Below are 17,078 nucleotides of genomic sequence, written 5' to 3'. Positions count from 1 at the left end.
GTGTGTGTGTGTGTGTGTGTGTGTGTGTGTGTGTGTGTGTGTGTGTGCGCGCCTATCTGTGTGTGCATGAGACCTTGTTCTTTGTTAGAGAGCATCATGTTGCTAGTTGACCTCTCGCTCCCCCTTTGCTGTCCTAAAATCCCCAGCTGTCTGTGGTCACCGCGGCCTCGTATCTCGCCACAAATACTCCGAGAATTTCTCCCTCCTTTGTCGTCTTTGCTCTCCGGAAACTGGAGCTGGAGGACAGTAAATGGGTGTGAAGATACTGCTCTCTGATTGTGTTGTGGTTGTGTGATTCATCTTTTTTTTCTTCTCTTTGCACTTGAAGTGTTTTTTTAAGGCCAATTACACAGTACTACGAGCATGAAATACACGCTGTTTCAATTATTATGCTATCCGCAGATACTGGAGTTAAGTTGTATAATGTGGAGCACAATGTGTTAGTGATGTACCAAAACCTATTTCCATAGGGAAAACTACAAAGGACACTATATGCATGAGAGCATTTCATTAATATTCATGTTTTTGTCAACAGCAGCTTCGTCTGTTAGCTCTATAAGTGTGCACACAATATATTATTATATCTATCCAAATGAAACCTGAAGCAGTGGCTACAAACCTGTTTGACTTGTTGCCCCATTGAAAGGTTGAATGTGTCTAAAAGTAGTGAGCAACAGTTATTTTCCCTTCGCAGATTGTCGTAGTTGAATAATTGTTTCATGTAATTATTTTGTAGAGAAGAGCAGGAGTAATATTGTCGAGTATTTTTTACAAGAAAACAGAAAATTCTGGAATCAGAAACATTTAACGTGAACCCACATTAGACAGATAAACAGACTTATCTGGGAAAGCCAGAGTGGTGCCTTGCTGGGTCAGTTAGTTGCACCATGGCATTTTGCATGATGTGAATAATGTTTGCATATTTTTTTGTTCATGCAAGATTATTGGTTTTTGATTGATCAATTGTCCCTCTCCCTTCTCCAGCTGTTTCCTGTCTCTGTTACTGGTCGCTGCTGTGGTTTGGAAAGTCAAACAGACCTGCTGGGCCTCACGACGTAGAGAGGTAGGACGCATCCTCATGTGTGTGTGTGTGTACTGCATGTATAATATGTGTTTTCCTGTGTATTAATGCGTTACACAGTATATGCGTACATTTGTTTACAGCACATGTGGAGTGGTGTCAAGCTGTGTGTGTGTGTGTGTGCGCTTCACTCTGCTACACACGAGCTGCCACATCTAAAATGAAAGTAAATATACACTGCCCCCCCCCTCCACGCCACCCGCAGTTGTGAAGGGTGGGTTAATGTCACAAGTCTTGAAGAAAAAAAATGATATATCCGCTTAACGAGTGTCGCCATGACAATAAACAAGGCCATCCCCCTTAATTAGTGCTCCTCATGAACCAATTAACTCAGACGAAGTGATGCTAAACGAAGCTGAATGGAGTGATATATCACTTAAAGACTCAACAGATGCTGCATCATTTCATATTCACTCCTGACCCCTCTCACACACACACACACACACACACACACACACACACACACACACACACACACACACACTGTTTAAATTCGCCAGCTCCACTGTTTGACTTGCTTTGGATTTGTTCTCTTCTCAGTAATAACCCGCAGTCACTTTCTCACTTGTTTAATGTGTTTTTGTTGCCATTTTATTTCCAGTGTTTTGTGTCTGAGTCACCAGGGAGGAATCAGTGTTGCTTAAGAGCAGCGAAGATAATAGTCTGTTTTTATTGGTGTAATTCACAGGCGCTCCGCGGGGAGCTATTGTGCTTAAATACACTTGTTGGTTTCAGGTCCCCCCCTCCTGCCACTGCTGCTGTTCTGCCATAATGCAGAAAACACTGTTGCCGAGATGTTAAGTTACTTTAATGGTCTTTCATAAAGAATCAGTTTCAGTTAGGATGCTAATATTCTTAAAGGTATAATATGCAGCATTTGCAATGTATTGATTGAAAAGCCGGAAAGGCACACAGGATGGAGCGCGTTCTTCGGCTGCATTCATTCTAAAGATGGCAACGCGGCACCTTTCCCGCAGAAATAAGAAGTTCTTTGTATTTGTGCACACCGGTGTGCATGTCATGGGTTCCACGTTTGACAGTGCAGCGATTGATACCGGCACTGTGTTGTGTGTTTGGCCACCTCGCACCGTGTTTCTGCTGTGTGAGGAGCGTTGCTCCGGCTCCTGGCAGGCCGGCCGACAATCAGCTACATTATTTATGAGAGCCAGTTTCATATCGCAGCAGAACCGCAATGCTGCATTTACTGCACTGTTGGTTTATTTACCCGGATTCCCTGCTATTTATCCTCGTCTTTCACTTGGGGCAGATTTCTTTCTTCTCTTTTTTTACAATCCCTCCTTTTAGATAATGGAGGATCTAATAAATGAAAACCTCTGCCTTTAAGGGACAAATCATCACTGTAGGAACTCTTAATTCAACTTTACTTTGTTCTCATCATCATCTACAGTTTACACCCTATGTTGCTTTTTTTTCATCACATAATTAATTCATCCACAAAGGAAGCAAATGAAATGCCTTCAAAGCGTGATCTCTCCACTGTAGGGCAGCTCCAGCAGTGGCTGACTGGAGAAATAGAGAACACATTTCCACAGATTTTACTGAGTAATGGTACTCAGCTAAGCTTAGAGGGAGACTGTGACATTTCCCAAAAAAATGTACTTATTTTCTTCACCACTCAGCTGTTACATTACAGGAAGCTCCTTCTGGATTTGTCCCTTTTAGCTTCCCTAAAAATGTCATCACTAAAAACCAACAGCTGTAAGCAAGTGAGCCACAATGCAAGCTATGTTAATGAGCCGAGTGTCAGCAGAGGAGGCCCTGTCACTATAACAGGAACACGGCCTGTTGCAGGCAAATGTTCAAAATGTCAGATTTTTCCTTCAAAGGAATACTTCACCCCCCAAAAAATGTATTTGTATATGAGTTATAGCTCTGTGTTGCCCTGAATTTGTGAAAAAAATACTTTAAAACGGTTAAGAGAAAAGCCAGACAGATAGTGTTTGTTTCTATTTGTCTCAAAGATATTTTCAAATGCGTTTCTTTCAGAAACCATTTGGATTTCAATGTGATCAACACCTGTATCTGCAATGCAATACACAATACAATGCGCACGGCAACTTTATGAACCGTTGTAGATGAAGATGTAATGTAGGCGTCACAACAGAATGCTGGTCTTGGAAAGCACCTTAAAAATCCACCTGGACATGGAGCGCATCCTCATCACAAAAATGACGGCTTAAAACAAGCTTCCATTTATCGGTCAGGTGTCCTCCTCGTGTCGTCACAAAAACAAGTTCCTCTCTCACTTTAAAACTCTAGTTTTAGTTGCCTGAACTAAACTAGACCTCAACCGTTGAGCCATAGAGCGGCAGAGCGGCTGTTCAAAAACGACAAACAGTCTTCCGGTGGTCGCTTGCCTTCAGAAGATAAAGCAACCAAAGGTTCTAGTTTACTCTGACCTCTATACTGTCTCATATATGATAGAAGCTTCACAGTGAGAGAGAGTCAGAGACACAAACAGAGATGAAGATCCGGTCCCAGCCAGCTACGCAGCCTCACTTACTCTGCACCACCGAGCGAGAAATTAACAATGCTAATCAATGGAGCTGAATGCTGTGTTTTTATCATCTCCTTGTGTTGATGTATTTAGCGCTGGCCTGATTATTATGGAGACAAACTGCAGTTGTCAGGGGCCTCGGGGGCTCGGAAGAGAGATGGTCAACACAGCCAGATTGACCTAATATATAGATATAGTTATTGTGATATGCAAGAGCTGTTATCACTGAGCAGCTTGTGATATCAAATAGGGATCGTGTGCAGCTTCTTCTCTGTTCCTCCAAATAGATCTAGATCTCACATCAACCTAACTGCAAAGTGCTGCGATATCAGATCTAGTGTTCTAGTATAGATCTAATATTTTGAAATTAAAATACAGGTACAATGTGTTTTGAGTGAAGTTAGCATTTACACGGTAGTAGTTTTGTTGCCTAACTCTAACCAAGTGATTTGGTTGCACGTAGTATTCATTTTAAACCAAACCATGATCATTTTTACTGAGCATAGCCAGGTAGTTTCATCTTGTTTTGTGCTTCACACTGTTTAAAACTGCGACTGTAAACTGGGAGAAAACATGCTTTCCTCAAAAAAGTGAATGAGTCTAGTTTTATGGTAATGTACAGTAACTCTGTACGAGACGGGAATGAATCCCAGGTTTTGCAGAATCACCCGATAGTTACGTTTAATACGTAGATATAAATGCTTTTTCTCACTCAGCTGTACAGTAGATGTGACTGCAGCTACCTCAACAGGTAAAACACTTCTGAGACGATTTGAAAACATCAATGCAGATCTGCAGCACAGCTTAATAACACGATGGACTTGTTCAACGGTACAGCTTCCTTTGAATACAAATTAAAAGAATATTTGTGCCGACGCATTATATTTGTCGACATCCGTTCTGTCAGATTGTGATATTAGAAACTAGAGAAGCTCTTTCTAGTCTTTCTGCAGCGTGGAGCATCATGTGATTCGCTGCTCTCGCTCTCCTCCGCTCTCCAGAGAGCCGGTCTAGTGGGGAACAAAAGCAGAAGGTGAAAATGGGATTCCTTCACAGTTAATTATGAATCACAACCAGCCACAAGACCACAGAGAACAGTGAGTATTAATAGAACCACAGCTTTATGTTAATTGCTTTTTTCCCCCTCATAGCTCTTTTTATAACCAACAATCGTTTTTTGGTTATGAGATCAAACAATCAAAAGCTACTTTGAAATTCTAATGCTGATGCGCAAAGACAGATTGCGCAAGGCTTCTCTGGTTTCCTGTAATCGGGTTAACCCTCTGTAGACTGTGTGTGTGTTTGTGTGTTGTGGGCTTGCATTTTCAAATCCACCACAGCTAGTCCACGCCTCTCGACTAGATAAATAAGTCAGAAGACGTGAAAGGCTAGAAAGACGGCCAACCAGGAGGACAAGATTGAGGTCCTCTCCTCCCGGTGGACTTCTTCAGATACAGTTTTCTTCATTCTCTTCTCCTCTGCCTTGAACCCGTCGCGTCAAATAACTCGTTTTAAGAGAACGTTTTCATGGCATTGTCAGCAAAGCTAAGCTTAGTTTATATAAATCTCAATATTTGTATCAGACACTGTGGTTGGGTGTGGTCAGTAGTGTGTGTGGGTGTGGGTGTGCACTTCTACATCACTGCAGCGAGCTCAGACGTAAAAACATCGGAGGTCAGCAAAAAATGGGATTTTCGGCTGCTTGCTCTCACAATGTTTTCAGACGCTGTTAAACTCTCATTTACATTTATTTGTTATGTTTATAGACGCAGCAGTAATGCAGTTTGAAATATGATCAATTTAACAACGAAATATATGTCGATTCAGCTCAAACAAATACGATCCAACGAAACAACACCAGCCATACAAAGTCGACCCTTTTTACAGAGCACATTTAAATATGAGCACAGAAACTGCAGACCAAAGTCCATTAAAATAAAACCAGATACATAAAAACAATAATAAAGACGCATACACGTACGAATACAACAGGAATATTGGACAGAGAACCACTGAATTGTAAAAATAAAATATGTCCGATATTTGATAATTAATCATTTGAATTTATGAGCCAGACTAAACAAACGACTGCACTAAACAAGCGGATAGCTTCCGCGTTCGTCTTTTTCACTGCCTAACAGATGATGAACACTAAAACCTCTCTGCACCTCCCGTCCATCTGTCTCTCTCTAAAACTTTGTGTCGGTTTGTTTATTCATCTCTTTGCTGGAGCATTTTCACATCAGAGACAGATGTTGCCACAGTTCACCATCGATAAGTTGTCCTGAGACTTTTCGGACTCGGCCTCCTGAAGACCCAGACGGGCCTCCCTCTGAGCGCGTTACACTGATTTGTAAAGAGTTTGCTGTTAGCTGACGGCGTCTGCTGTCATCCCCACATATACAGCAGCCCCTCCTTCTCCCACATTCATTTTCTTAAATGAGATGTTTGTGCTCCTCCTCTTGCATGAGGCAATTAACATGTGTCATTTCTTTAACCTATACACTCATTACGGAATTGCACTCCGAGATATTCCACTCTGAATTACAGGAGGCTGAGAATTCACGGCGTAATGAAGAGAGCTTGATTAAAGTTTAAGTTGTGAGGCTGTTTTGTTTGTTTAAGACTTGTCAGCCCTGCAATGCATCCAATAAGCCGGCCTGTGGAACTAATTATGCTGCTGTAAATGGTTTCCTGAGGTCTCTTACAGTGTAATTCCAACTGCTGGTTGATGAGTAAAGGTGCTTAAGTTAATTTAAATGAAAGATTGTGTCAAAATTATGGAGTTATTGAACCAATGGGCATTGATTAAGACAGTAAGTAGGCAATATTGGACATAGATACACAAAGAAGCTTACAATGTGATTACTGACTGCTGCAGTGGCTGTTTGTTTTCCAAACAAAGGCTTTTCTCTTCTGTAACTGTTACTGTTAGGTCTCCCCGAGTTCTGCAGAGATGATGTCGTGCTCTGATTGCTCAGTCCTTGGCAGCAACACACTCCAATCTGCAGCTGGAGAGATTAGCACGTCTGGACCAGTGAATGCCAAAGCACTTGTGCGTGCGTGCGTGCGTTTTTTGTTTTAGCTGGCATTAATCGAGGTGACAGATTAGGAGAAGAGGTTTAATGTGGCCAAGCATAGCTGGGTGTCTGTAGATGGCCGCTGTGTAAACAAATCAAAGGGACTAGACAGGAACATACACACACACACACACACACACACACACGACAACAAGCCACCATGCTGCATTTGCTTTAACATCCGACCACACAGACTCTACAGTCACAATAGCAAGTGTGCCAACTGCACAAACATACAGTATATAGCTAAAAAGTAGTTTCACATGAAGTCAGAGGCCTTGACCAATTAAGCAAATCACATCAACTTTTAAAAAGAGTTAACACATTTTCCATATCTTCCAGCAGAAACTTGATTCAACAAGCCAACGTGTAATATAACTAAAACTACAAACACTCAACAAGGCAGCATGCCGGCTTGAGTTAACGTGAGAAAGTGCTATTGTTTGCCTGTAAGCAGTGCAGAACCTGGGCACAGATCAGCAGAGATCAGGTTACATGCTAGCAACTACTGACTAGCATCAGCTAATGTTTTGATTTGATTCCATGTTTATGCGTGAGTAAGATATGTACGCGAGCCCTTTCGACGGTCATCAACTTGTCAAGTTCTAGAAATGCTGGCGGTTTGTTCAGAACATCTTTGAAATCCCGTATCTCGGGGGGCTGTAATGGTGGTTTATTCTGTCTGCAGCTCAAATGAGTGCTTTTTGAAGCGACTCAATCAACTTTCTGGAAAACAGAATACCATTCTGACATCTTCAGTGTTGAGATGTCGGAGAACGTTTGACCTTTTATTTATTTTCTAGTACTGCTCATAAGGTACTGCATGAAAAAAAAACACATTTTGAGTCTTGTTTGAAAATGAATGTGTGCCAATGATGAGTCAAGCGGAGTTACTGTAATTTGAGATAACACTGCAAAGCCTGACGCATGCACTGTGTCGACTGTGCGTGTTTTCCCAAAGGCTATAAAAAGAAAGTACACAAACAAATGAATGACGTCATGGTTACTACGTCCACTTGTTATATACAGTACAGTCAATAGTTTTATCTATTAGACAAGCAGATTAGATTTCCTGGAAACTATTAAAGGCCTTAGATCTATTGTCACTGTGGCATCCACGCATGTTAATATTGCGAAGTACATGAGCATGATGTTAGCACTTAGCTCAAAATACAGCCTCACAGAGCAGAGAGCATGGCTGCAGACTCCAGCTCTTGCTAGATTATGCATCACTGTATTATTATTGCTTATCTTTCTGTGATTGTTAATCTACCACTTTGGCAACATTCCTGCTGGTGATGTTTCATTTTCTTCCCTACATCACTGTGTTGGATGACACATGTTCATCCACACATTAGGCAGCCAAAGATTCTTCCAATGTCTGAGGCAGATATCATTGTTTTAATTCATAAACAGGGACCAGTTTCTGGTGATAATGTGTTTTCAATCAGACAACAGACCAGCAGATTACTAATTGTGTGAACAGTTTTGCTTTAGGCTTGTTGCTCTTCTCCAAAGAAAAACTCCAGAAAAGTTTAACTGAAAGAAGAACTACTTTAAATTCTAATATCCGCATTATTTAAGAATGAAATCCAACACAATATGATGAACAACTGTGGTGTGTAATTTTCATCAAAGAACAGTTATGAAACACGCACACGCACACACACGCACACACAGCAGTATTTGGAATTTTGCCTTAACCTTCTTCCTAAACTTGTATGCAGGTCTCTTTCCATCTCTGTCTCTGTCTGTACATGTATGTGTTGCAAAGTATTTCTGACATGCTAATGTACACAGTGACAGCGATGGAAACTCTCAGTGGAATTTTCAAGTTCTGTTTATCCTCTAGTTGAGAATAAGGAATTTGAAAACATGAGATGCGGTAAATGTTAATGATGCCTCGCTGCTATCAGCGCAGCCCAGGTGACCGCTGTCACCATCACAGATCCAGATTAGCTTGAAGGTGCCGGTGTACAGAGAGGAATTCAGCAGCACCACAAACCAGCAAACTTCAAAATGCGCCGAAATGAGAGAGACAGGAGGGGGGGAGAGAGGAACGAAGAGAGGGGGGAGTTTTTGTGAGGGACACAGCAAGGACATCTCCCCGGAGCCATATGGTGGTTGAGATAGTTTTTTTGTTTTTTTTGGGTTGTGTTTGTCTGTCTGCTCCGTTTAGGATTTTTTACCGGAAAGTGCCGTAGGCCGTCCGTCTGTGTTAATATATCTCCCTTCCCTCCCCTCCGTTTTCACTCCACTCAACCGTCTCGTTTTGTTTCTCTGCGTCTTTATTTCTGCCGCTATCCGAGAAATCTGCTCGCGGTTGTCATTGTGACGGACAGGCAATGTTGACTCAAGGTGGGAATGGGTGGTCTGGCTGTTATTACTGACTTTACGCTTGAATCGGTGTTTTGACTCCTAGAACTTTCCTCAACTGGCTATTTGTCTGTCTTCTGGGGCGTGTCTGCATGTCCATATGGACAGACAACTGATATAAAAATCACTGTGTGCGTTTGTTTGATGTTTACTGACGCTTTAACCCAACGCATGGTCTTACCTTTAGGCTGCATGATTATTAGTTTGGAACGGTTGCAATAATCCGTTTTGTGCGAAAACATTTCGTTCAAGTCATTGACTTCGCACCTACTCCTTACACATTCAACTTGTACAGTTTCAAAAATACTATTTTTACCAAAACCACCTCAAAACACTAGTGATTAATTACCAGAATTTGGACTATTACCATTTGGGCCCACATATAATCTGTCCCTGATTATAAGCAACCCTCTCGTCTATAAAATATGTTCACATTGTTCCTCATTCCTCACATACAGAAACAAAAGACAGAAACATCATTATTGGATGGACTGTGGGAGTACAAAGCACCGGACATGTTGGCAGGTTTAGGCTAATAAAACACTTGGTACGAGTAGGGAACAATGGCGGTTTTGGTACTCGTGTCAGCATGCTTAAGTGCTTGGAGTTGCCTAAACAAAGTAGACCAGTACCTGTCTTGCTGTGGATCATCTCGGAGCCTCGTATCCAAACTTCATCATGCAATTGTACCATCATAGCTGACTATGTGTGTCCTGCATGTTAAAAAAAAACCTTGCACAGATCAAAGCCGAAACCTAGGAAGAATGTTTTGAATTTAAATTGTGCAGATAAAGTCGCTGCAGTGGTCTTTAAGCTCCCTCCCTGCATACAGGGCCGGTGTGGGTGTGTAAGTTCTCGTATGTGTTGCTAAACATATCTTTGTACTAACGTAATCCTTGTCCTATCATAAACCAGTGGACAATGATGATCCTAATCCTGCACTAAGAAGCTTTTCATAAACTGGAGGCACACACACACGCACACACACACACACACGGGGGTGCTTCTGCAGAACTTTGAATACACACTGTGGATGAGAGCTATATATACCTTACTGAATTTTAGATCTGGGTTTTAAAGTGGTTGTAGACTTCCTGCAGGTGTGTTATCTCATCAAAATACTGTAAGCATGCTTTCAAGTGCCTGAATCTTTTTGGGGGAAAAAGGTAAAAATAGTATATTTGTTTAATTCCACATTCAAAGCATTCTCGATAAAGTTCAGCATCACTTTGATGTTAGCTTAGTGTGTATCTCAGATGTTTACCGCAGTAGGAATTCAATGTTCAAACTCTCATGACACAATTTAGTGCAGAGTTACAGAAACGGCAATAAACAAGAATAAAGACGCATTCCTTTACCTGTTTAGTGTGCAATTACATTTTTTATCATGTTTTTTTTAATAAGGAAATATTATTTTCACGTCAAGCACAAATTAACATATCTACACTCATTACCCAAAACTGTAAATTACTCTGTCACTTTAGTTTAAAACTTTTCTCTAAAGTTGAATGTAGCAAACCCAACATGCAGCTAATTCCTTGAGTGTCGAACAATCTCCGTCCAATTAGCTGCTCGCACAAAAGATGCATCCAGAAGAGGAACTACTGCTGTTGCAGTGATTGTTGATTTGTTTAGGAAGCAGATTAAACTGAATCTCAACTGAACCAAACTTCATTTCGGATACCTTAACGAATATCAGGGTGGATATCAGGGAACCCTTTTGCTTCAGAATGAGTGGAAGCCAAATAGCTTGTGGGGATTAAATGAGACGCTGTACACACACAAAACAATAATGAGGTTTGTCTGCGGAGAGAGCAGTTTGCATAACACAGTGAACTCTGAGTGCAAATTGTTTTACTGGTGTGAGTTTAAACTGTTTGTTGTGTCAAGGATCTGCAATTAGACTAATCACATCTCAAGTTTCATCTTTCAAAATATGGAATGAGGGATAAGTTAACATGGATTTTGTAATGGAATATGATAGGAATAAAACTAAAGTTAAATTCACATTGTACGTCTTAGTGAACAGTATTTACTAAATCTATTTATAATGTATTTAATTCCTTTGCCTTTTAAAAACAGACACATTAAAAATAATCTGAGTGTCATTTTTGACCATGAAATTGTATTTTGACAAATATATCCTATCTTAGGGTCCACTTACTTTTTCTTGAGCTTTCAACCGCATCGTAAGGTCTTCATCAAATATGAGCTAAGTTGCATGCTGTCACACATCTCCATGACAACTGAGCAAACATCATCCGCTGATGAAGACCTTTGCATTTTTTTTTGGCATTTCTTTGACTGAAATTGGCAACCCAGTTGTCAGAAACGTGTCAAAAAATGTGCAGTATCTCAGTTTTTCACATCAGCAATGGCATTAAATTTAGTGTAAAAAGCTAGTTAGTTGACCTTTTAGTTAAGAGCTTTTGTACACAACTGCATAGCACGGACCAGTGCAACTTATTGATCCCCAGCATTTATAATGCAGAGACAGATATCTCACTGAAAAACACATACAGAAATGCAATAAAAGCATCATAAAGAGGGAATGAAATGCATCTTGGTCACCCATCCATCACAACAGCACAGATCCCTCTCAGCAACGCTTTCAACGTGAATTTAAAATCACTTCATTTATAATCCCTTGTGAAGAGTCTGTCTGTACGTCGGTCTACATGAGGTTAAAGTGAATATTCCCAGTACACTGACATTGCCTTGCTGATCCTGAAACCCAAACAGGTTTCACTTTGTCAAAATGATCATTTAAAGGCGCGGTCAGAGATTCTGATCCAATACACTTCTTCTCAAATTCAGCGAATATCTCCTCATGGTCTGCTAGCTTTTCCGACCTGTGTGTTGATACACAGCCTAGGCTCTGTAAATGCTAAACAAGCAAAGGGCCCCGGACCGAGCCACACAGCACTATTTCAATCAGCTTCAGGGGGCGTTTGTGCTCGTGCTCAGGACATTTGAAAGGCCACGGATATATAAAGAGAAGGGCAGCGGGAGTGAGAGGGACTCAAATCTGGAGGAGGGGGGGGTATTTGTTTTGTTGGAGTTGAGTTCAAATATCAACAATCTTTCCCCCCGAAGCGCTGACTCCCCTTTTAATAGTAATGTAATGTTTCTGCTTACTAAGCAATTTGTTTTAGCACAGCGTTCACATAATTTATGGTCACTGAAAAAGTGTAGAATATTCTGGTGATAGGTCTGTGTGTGCCTGCATGTTTCTCTACTTAAAACTCAAATGATCTGACTTTGTGTTCATTAGAAGTAGAATACATGACAACGTATAATGACATTCACTTTCCACTCCGAGGCTGTTCGACTAAACATTGTCTTCAATGCTGTGTGAACCGGTCACAGAGCCGCTGAATGAGAGATCATTTCTTTCTATTGTTGCACTCTGTCCACCGTCTGTGTTCATGAGGGTTCATCCTGAGGCCGTCTGCAGGAAGTGAGGAGAGATTTGCATTTTTCTACTCGACTGAGTCGTCCTTTGTGACTAAAAGCACTTTGTAGTCTGAAGCAAACACAGGCACACGTCCTCACTACGACTGTGATACGACTCTGAGAACTGGTAGTTATTAAAAGTTTAACATCTGAACCAAAGCTTAGTCCCCAGGGCATTTGGCCCATCATCTGTGTGTGTGTGTGTGTGTGTGTGTGTGTGTGTGTGTGTGTGTGTGTCTCTGTGTGTAAAACACTGGGAATGGCAAACAAAAGACACATTTGATCCTCAGCATGTTCACCTTCTGTATCCTTTCACAAATCCTCCTGTCCTCATCTTCCCTTCCGTGTGTGTGTGTGTGTGTGTGTGTGTGTTTAACCCATCTTGTTGGGACATCAATCCGCAAACACATTCACATTGTGGGGACTCGCCTTCCTTATGGGGACACAATGCATGTCTTCATAACGTTAATCATACAATTTTAGGGTAAAGACTTGGTTTAAGGTTATAGTAAGGTTTAAGTTATGATCAGGGTCAGGGTGAGGCTGGTAGCGGTTATGGTTAGGCTAAGTCTCCAGGAAATGAATATAAGTCAATGTAATGTCCCCAAAAGTCATGAAAACCCAACTGAGTGTGTGTGTGTGTGTGTGTGTGTGTGTGTGTGTAAACAAGCATGAAAATCAGAAATTCCTATGAATGTCAAAATATTTGCGTCTACTTCACATGTGTGCATTCACACGATAGACAGGCAGCAGTAATGATTCTGTCTGGAGTCAGTGCAGTGATTTAACTGATTAACAAAACATCAACATGAGAGGAGGAATTAATGAGTCAAATCAAACCTGCTGGAGTCTGTGGCTGGAAAGAAAAGCTTCATGATGCACAAACAAACATAAACAGGGTCAGACTGAAACCTAACTGTTCTTCATGGAAGAAAAAAACCTGCCGGTAACAGAACTCTATCCGTCATCTTGTTTTAGTATCACGTGTTAAAATTATTCTAACGCTGTTACCTTACAACCACTGACACTACACCAAACATGTTTCAGCCACATTTTTCAGTTATTGTTTTTAATTATGAACCACTATTACTACTACTATTTGTTGCATTTGTCAAACACACAAAGTACACCTTCTTTACAAGTCCAGACTTTGTCTTTTACTATTTTCTGATAAGAGTAGTGGTTCCAAGAGGATTATAACAAGTTATGTTGGTAACTAGTTACTACCTTAGCATCTAAATAAAATGACGAAATACGTGATCTGTTGTTTAGGTAATAGAGGTATTAGACGTGTCGTTCATTGATAGTTCACTATGAAAAAATTCCATAATTGATTAACTGTAACTGTGGATTTAGTGTAAAGTTGAAGGACAGGAGAGCATTGAGGTTGAAGAGTCAACACATTGTACTCTCTCTCTCTCCATCAGCTTCAATACACAAACAGCTTCTATGGCAACCAGCAGCCTGGCAACAAGCACCTGCCTGCATAGCCCTGCAGGCGGATAGACACACATTACTGCTCACTCGCTCCACATACAACGTCCTGTGTGACTCCACTGCCAGAAAAACAATTAATGTCTCTAATGAGAGCATCTCTGAGCGGAGTGCAGCGTCTTCACCTCCTCTGCCTCTCTGCCTCTTCTTCTCTTGTTCCTGTTCATAATCTAATGTGCTTATCAGTTCATTTCTAACTTCACCTAGACAACAGGCAGAAAAGAACATGCAAGAGCACAGACCAGCAACTACATATAAAAGGACATGTGTGAATCAAAGTCATACCTTTTTCAATTTTACCACTTTGAAGCATCGACCTGTGAAGAAAAGCATCTCACTCAAATGATTCCACAATAATCTACATAATGCAGATCATAAATACAAACCTCTACAGTCATTTTGCTGACTAACATAAACCCCATTGTTCCTTCTTTTTTTGCCATGTATTTCCATTGTAGTGCATCACTTTGTCTGTATTGTACATTTTCAAATATGCATCTGACACACTACATTTTTTTTATCCATGAATTTTTCAAGTTGTAAGGACTTGTTGAGTTGTAATGAGACGGATATCTTCTGGACAGATGTTGAACTTGAAAACATTGCTAATCAACAGTAAATATACCTTTAATCATCCTTCAGTAGCGTGTGTGAAATAGTGGCGATGACACCAGCAGAGCTGTGGAAACAACTGCTCTAAGCTTCTGTTAACCCAGCTTTGATTAGCATCTTATTGAGCCTTTTGCTTTGCAAAAGTGATGAAAAAAACAGGATTTCTCACAAATTCAGTGACATTTTCTTTAATTATGAAAGAAACTCCCATATTGTATCTTTATGAATATTGGGAATATCCTCAAAAACCTTAAAAATGGAATTGGCAGTGAGGAAATATATTTTTCAGATGTTGAACTGAATCCAATATTCAGGCAGATAATGTGTGTCCTGCCTCGGATCTCTGACGGGAATCACAAAGCTCAAAGTGTCCGATATTGCTGCTGTTGGGTAAACATTTTATCAGATGACCCGAGCACCTGCTCTTCATGTTTAAAATTGCCGGCAATGGGTTAACATAGGAGTCCATTGAAAGCCTGACGCGCCACTACACATTAGCCAAAGGGTACCTTTTCACGTTCTATTGAGACGCTGACATTGGTATGTGACAATCAGGTATTGGGAACATGTTGGAGCTCCAGCGTCCTGCAAGAAAGTCAGACAGGGTTCATAACCCTCCTTCACCCTGACCCCCACACCCTCACTTTCTACAGTAGCTACAAACGCATAGAGCACCCTCTTTTCTGTGCCAACGGGAAGTGGAGAATCATCAAATAAGGACATATATTCTAGACATTCTGGGCTAAATGTGGGGGGAAACCTTGATAGGTCACATGTCAATCACAGGAATCATAACCATAGAAAGACACGCTCACAACAAGGCTAACTTTGAGTTAGTAGGTAGCTCATTCAACGTCCATGCGTTTGAACTGAGCATTGGAGCTGTAGTTTAAAGATCAGAACTACACTCCATGTGTACATCTGACATATGTGGACAACAAAAATGTACTTGGTATACAAACACCTTTATTTATAAGTAGAAATTGTCCGGGCATGTCGGTGCAACTTTCAGTTTGCTCAGGTGAGGTGCTGTAGAAAAGTGTAAAATAGTGGACACAGCCTGTGTGAGACAGAACTACCGACATTGTGACCAACGAGCCCCGATGCCAGCCGATGCTATAACATTTTACTGAAACAAAGTTTACAGAAAGTATTGCTCTCTTCTGTCCCTCTTGCTCACCTCCTGGACAGGTCTGACAGAGTACAGTTTTCAATTCTTCTCCCGCTCGACTGTAATGGGACAGGGCCTCTCTCCGACTGAGTGATCTGCTCAGTAATGTAGGCAGAGTGCTGCGGTGGCAGGGTAATTGGCCGTGATTTAAAAACCCTCTGATGGGTTAAGTGGGATTGCATTTTGGCAAATTAATGGTTCTTAATCGAACATGTGTGATTGGTTTAATATTGTGGAAAAGGACTCCACTGAGGGCTGTGAAAGAGAGCAGAGATACTTTGGAGTCTTGTTTAAACCAAAATGATGAATATTTGTGATGTGGATGTTTTCTGACCAAAAACTTTCCAACTTCCATTACTGTGTACTTCATCTCTTTTAGTTTTTTCAGACTGTAAAGGATAATTTGCGATCCTCTTTGTTGTTCAACGTCCATAAGCTGGTCCCTCAGAGAGTCCTCCTTAGTCCATTATAGTTTAGTTTTTATGAGTGTGGTGTGAACATCTTCAGTCAGGTAATGCAGATGAGCAGAAGTCATGTAAGTAAAATAGTGTACTTTTTGCTTGCAGACTCTAGGGCAGCCTTGGTTGGAACAGAGGGTTTCTTCAGGCCGTGGGAGTGTACATGTTTCTCTTTGATTGCCTGAGAAGGTAATTACGGTTGTGCAGTGGAGGGAGAAACAGGTGATGGGCAGAAGCTTCAGACCGTCTCTCTTAGAATAACCAAGACAGCGGCAGCGGATGGACTTAATGATCAGTAGATTTAATGCACACACAAACACACACACACACATAATTGTCATGCTTTAAACTTCCCTTGTAAACCCTCAAACCGCTTTATTATCCATGTCTTTCTGAATAGCATTCTGTTCTCTCCTCTCGCGTAGCGTAGAAGTGCTAACACTATATGATGTGCTTACGTGCTCTGCTCATGTTCGCTCCACAGGTTTTTACGTAGAAATGTGACGTTTCACAAATGTATCTGTCCTTCCAACCTGCCTTGAAGGGCATTTGATAATTAGAGAGGCTTCTAGTGTTTTTGTCTCTTCCTCTGTCTGGATTGTCCCGCTCTGTGTTTGTCAGCGTGTTTGATTCTGCCTGCATGTGGAGATGAAGAGCAGATAAAGAGTGTAACTGTGCAGACTAGTGGAAAAGTCTCCAGGGGCGAAAAGCCACTGCAATCAACCAAACAGAGATGACATTAACCCCCCATCGGGACACAGGCCTGTGTGTGTGTGTGCGCGCGTGAGAGAGAGAGAGAGAGAGAGAGAGAGAGAGAGAGAGAGAGAGAGAG

General features: G+C 41.2%; 1 protein-coding gene across 3 annotated transcripts in view; it reads left to right on the top strand.

The window, feature by feature from the left end:
* atrnl1a (attractin-like 1a) overlaps nt 1-17,078 on the top strand; it is a 199,824-nt gene that overhangs the window by 124,866 nt on the left and 57,880 nt on the right. For all 3 annotated transcript variants that reach the window (XM_031872746.1, XM_031872756.1, XM_031872738.1), the window contains one exon: nt 985-1,063. In XM_031872746.1, coding sequence (XP_031728606.1) covers nt 985-1,063 — 79 coding nt within the window. The remainder of the gene's footprint in view (nt 1-984; nt 1,064-17,078) is intronic.

Source organism: Anarrhichthys ocellatus, unplaced genomic scaffold (genome assembly GCF_004355925.1).
Source record: "Anarrhichthys ocellatus isolate YVR2014 unplaced genomic scaffold, GSC_Weel_1.0 scaffold3, whole genome shotgun sequence".
Lineage (NCBI taxonomy): Eukaryota > Metazoa > Chordata > Actinopteri > Perciformes > Anarhichadidae > Anarrhichthys > Anarrhichthys ocellatus.
Note: the sequence above shows the minus strand (reverse complement) of the source record. Positions and strands in the feature narration are given on the sequence as shown.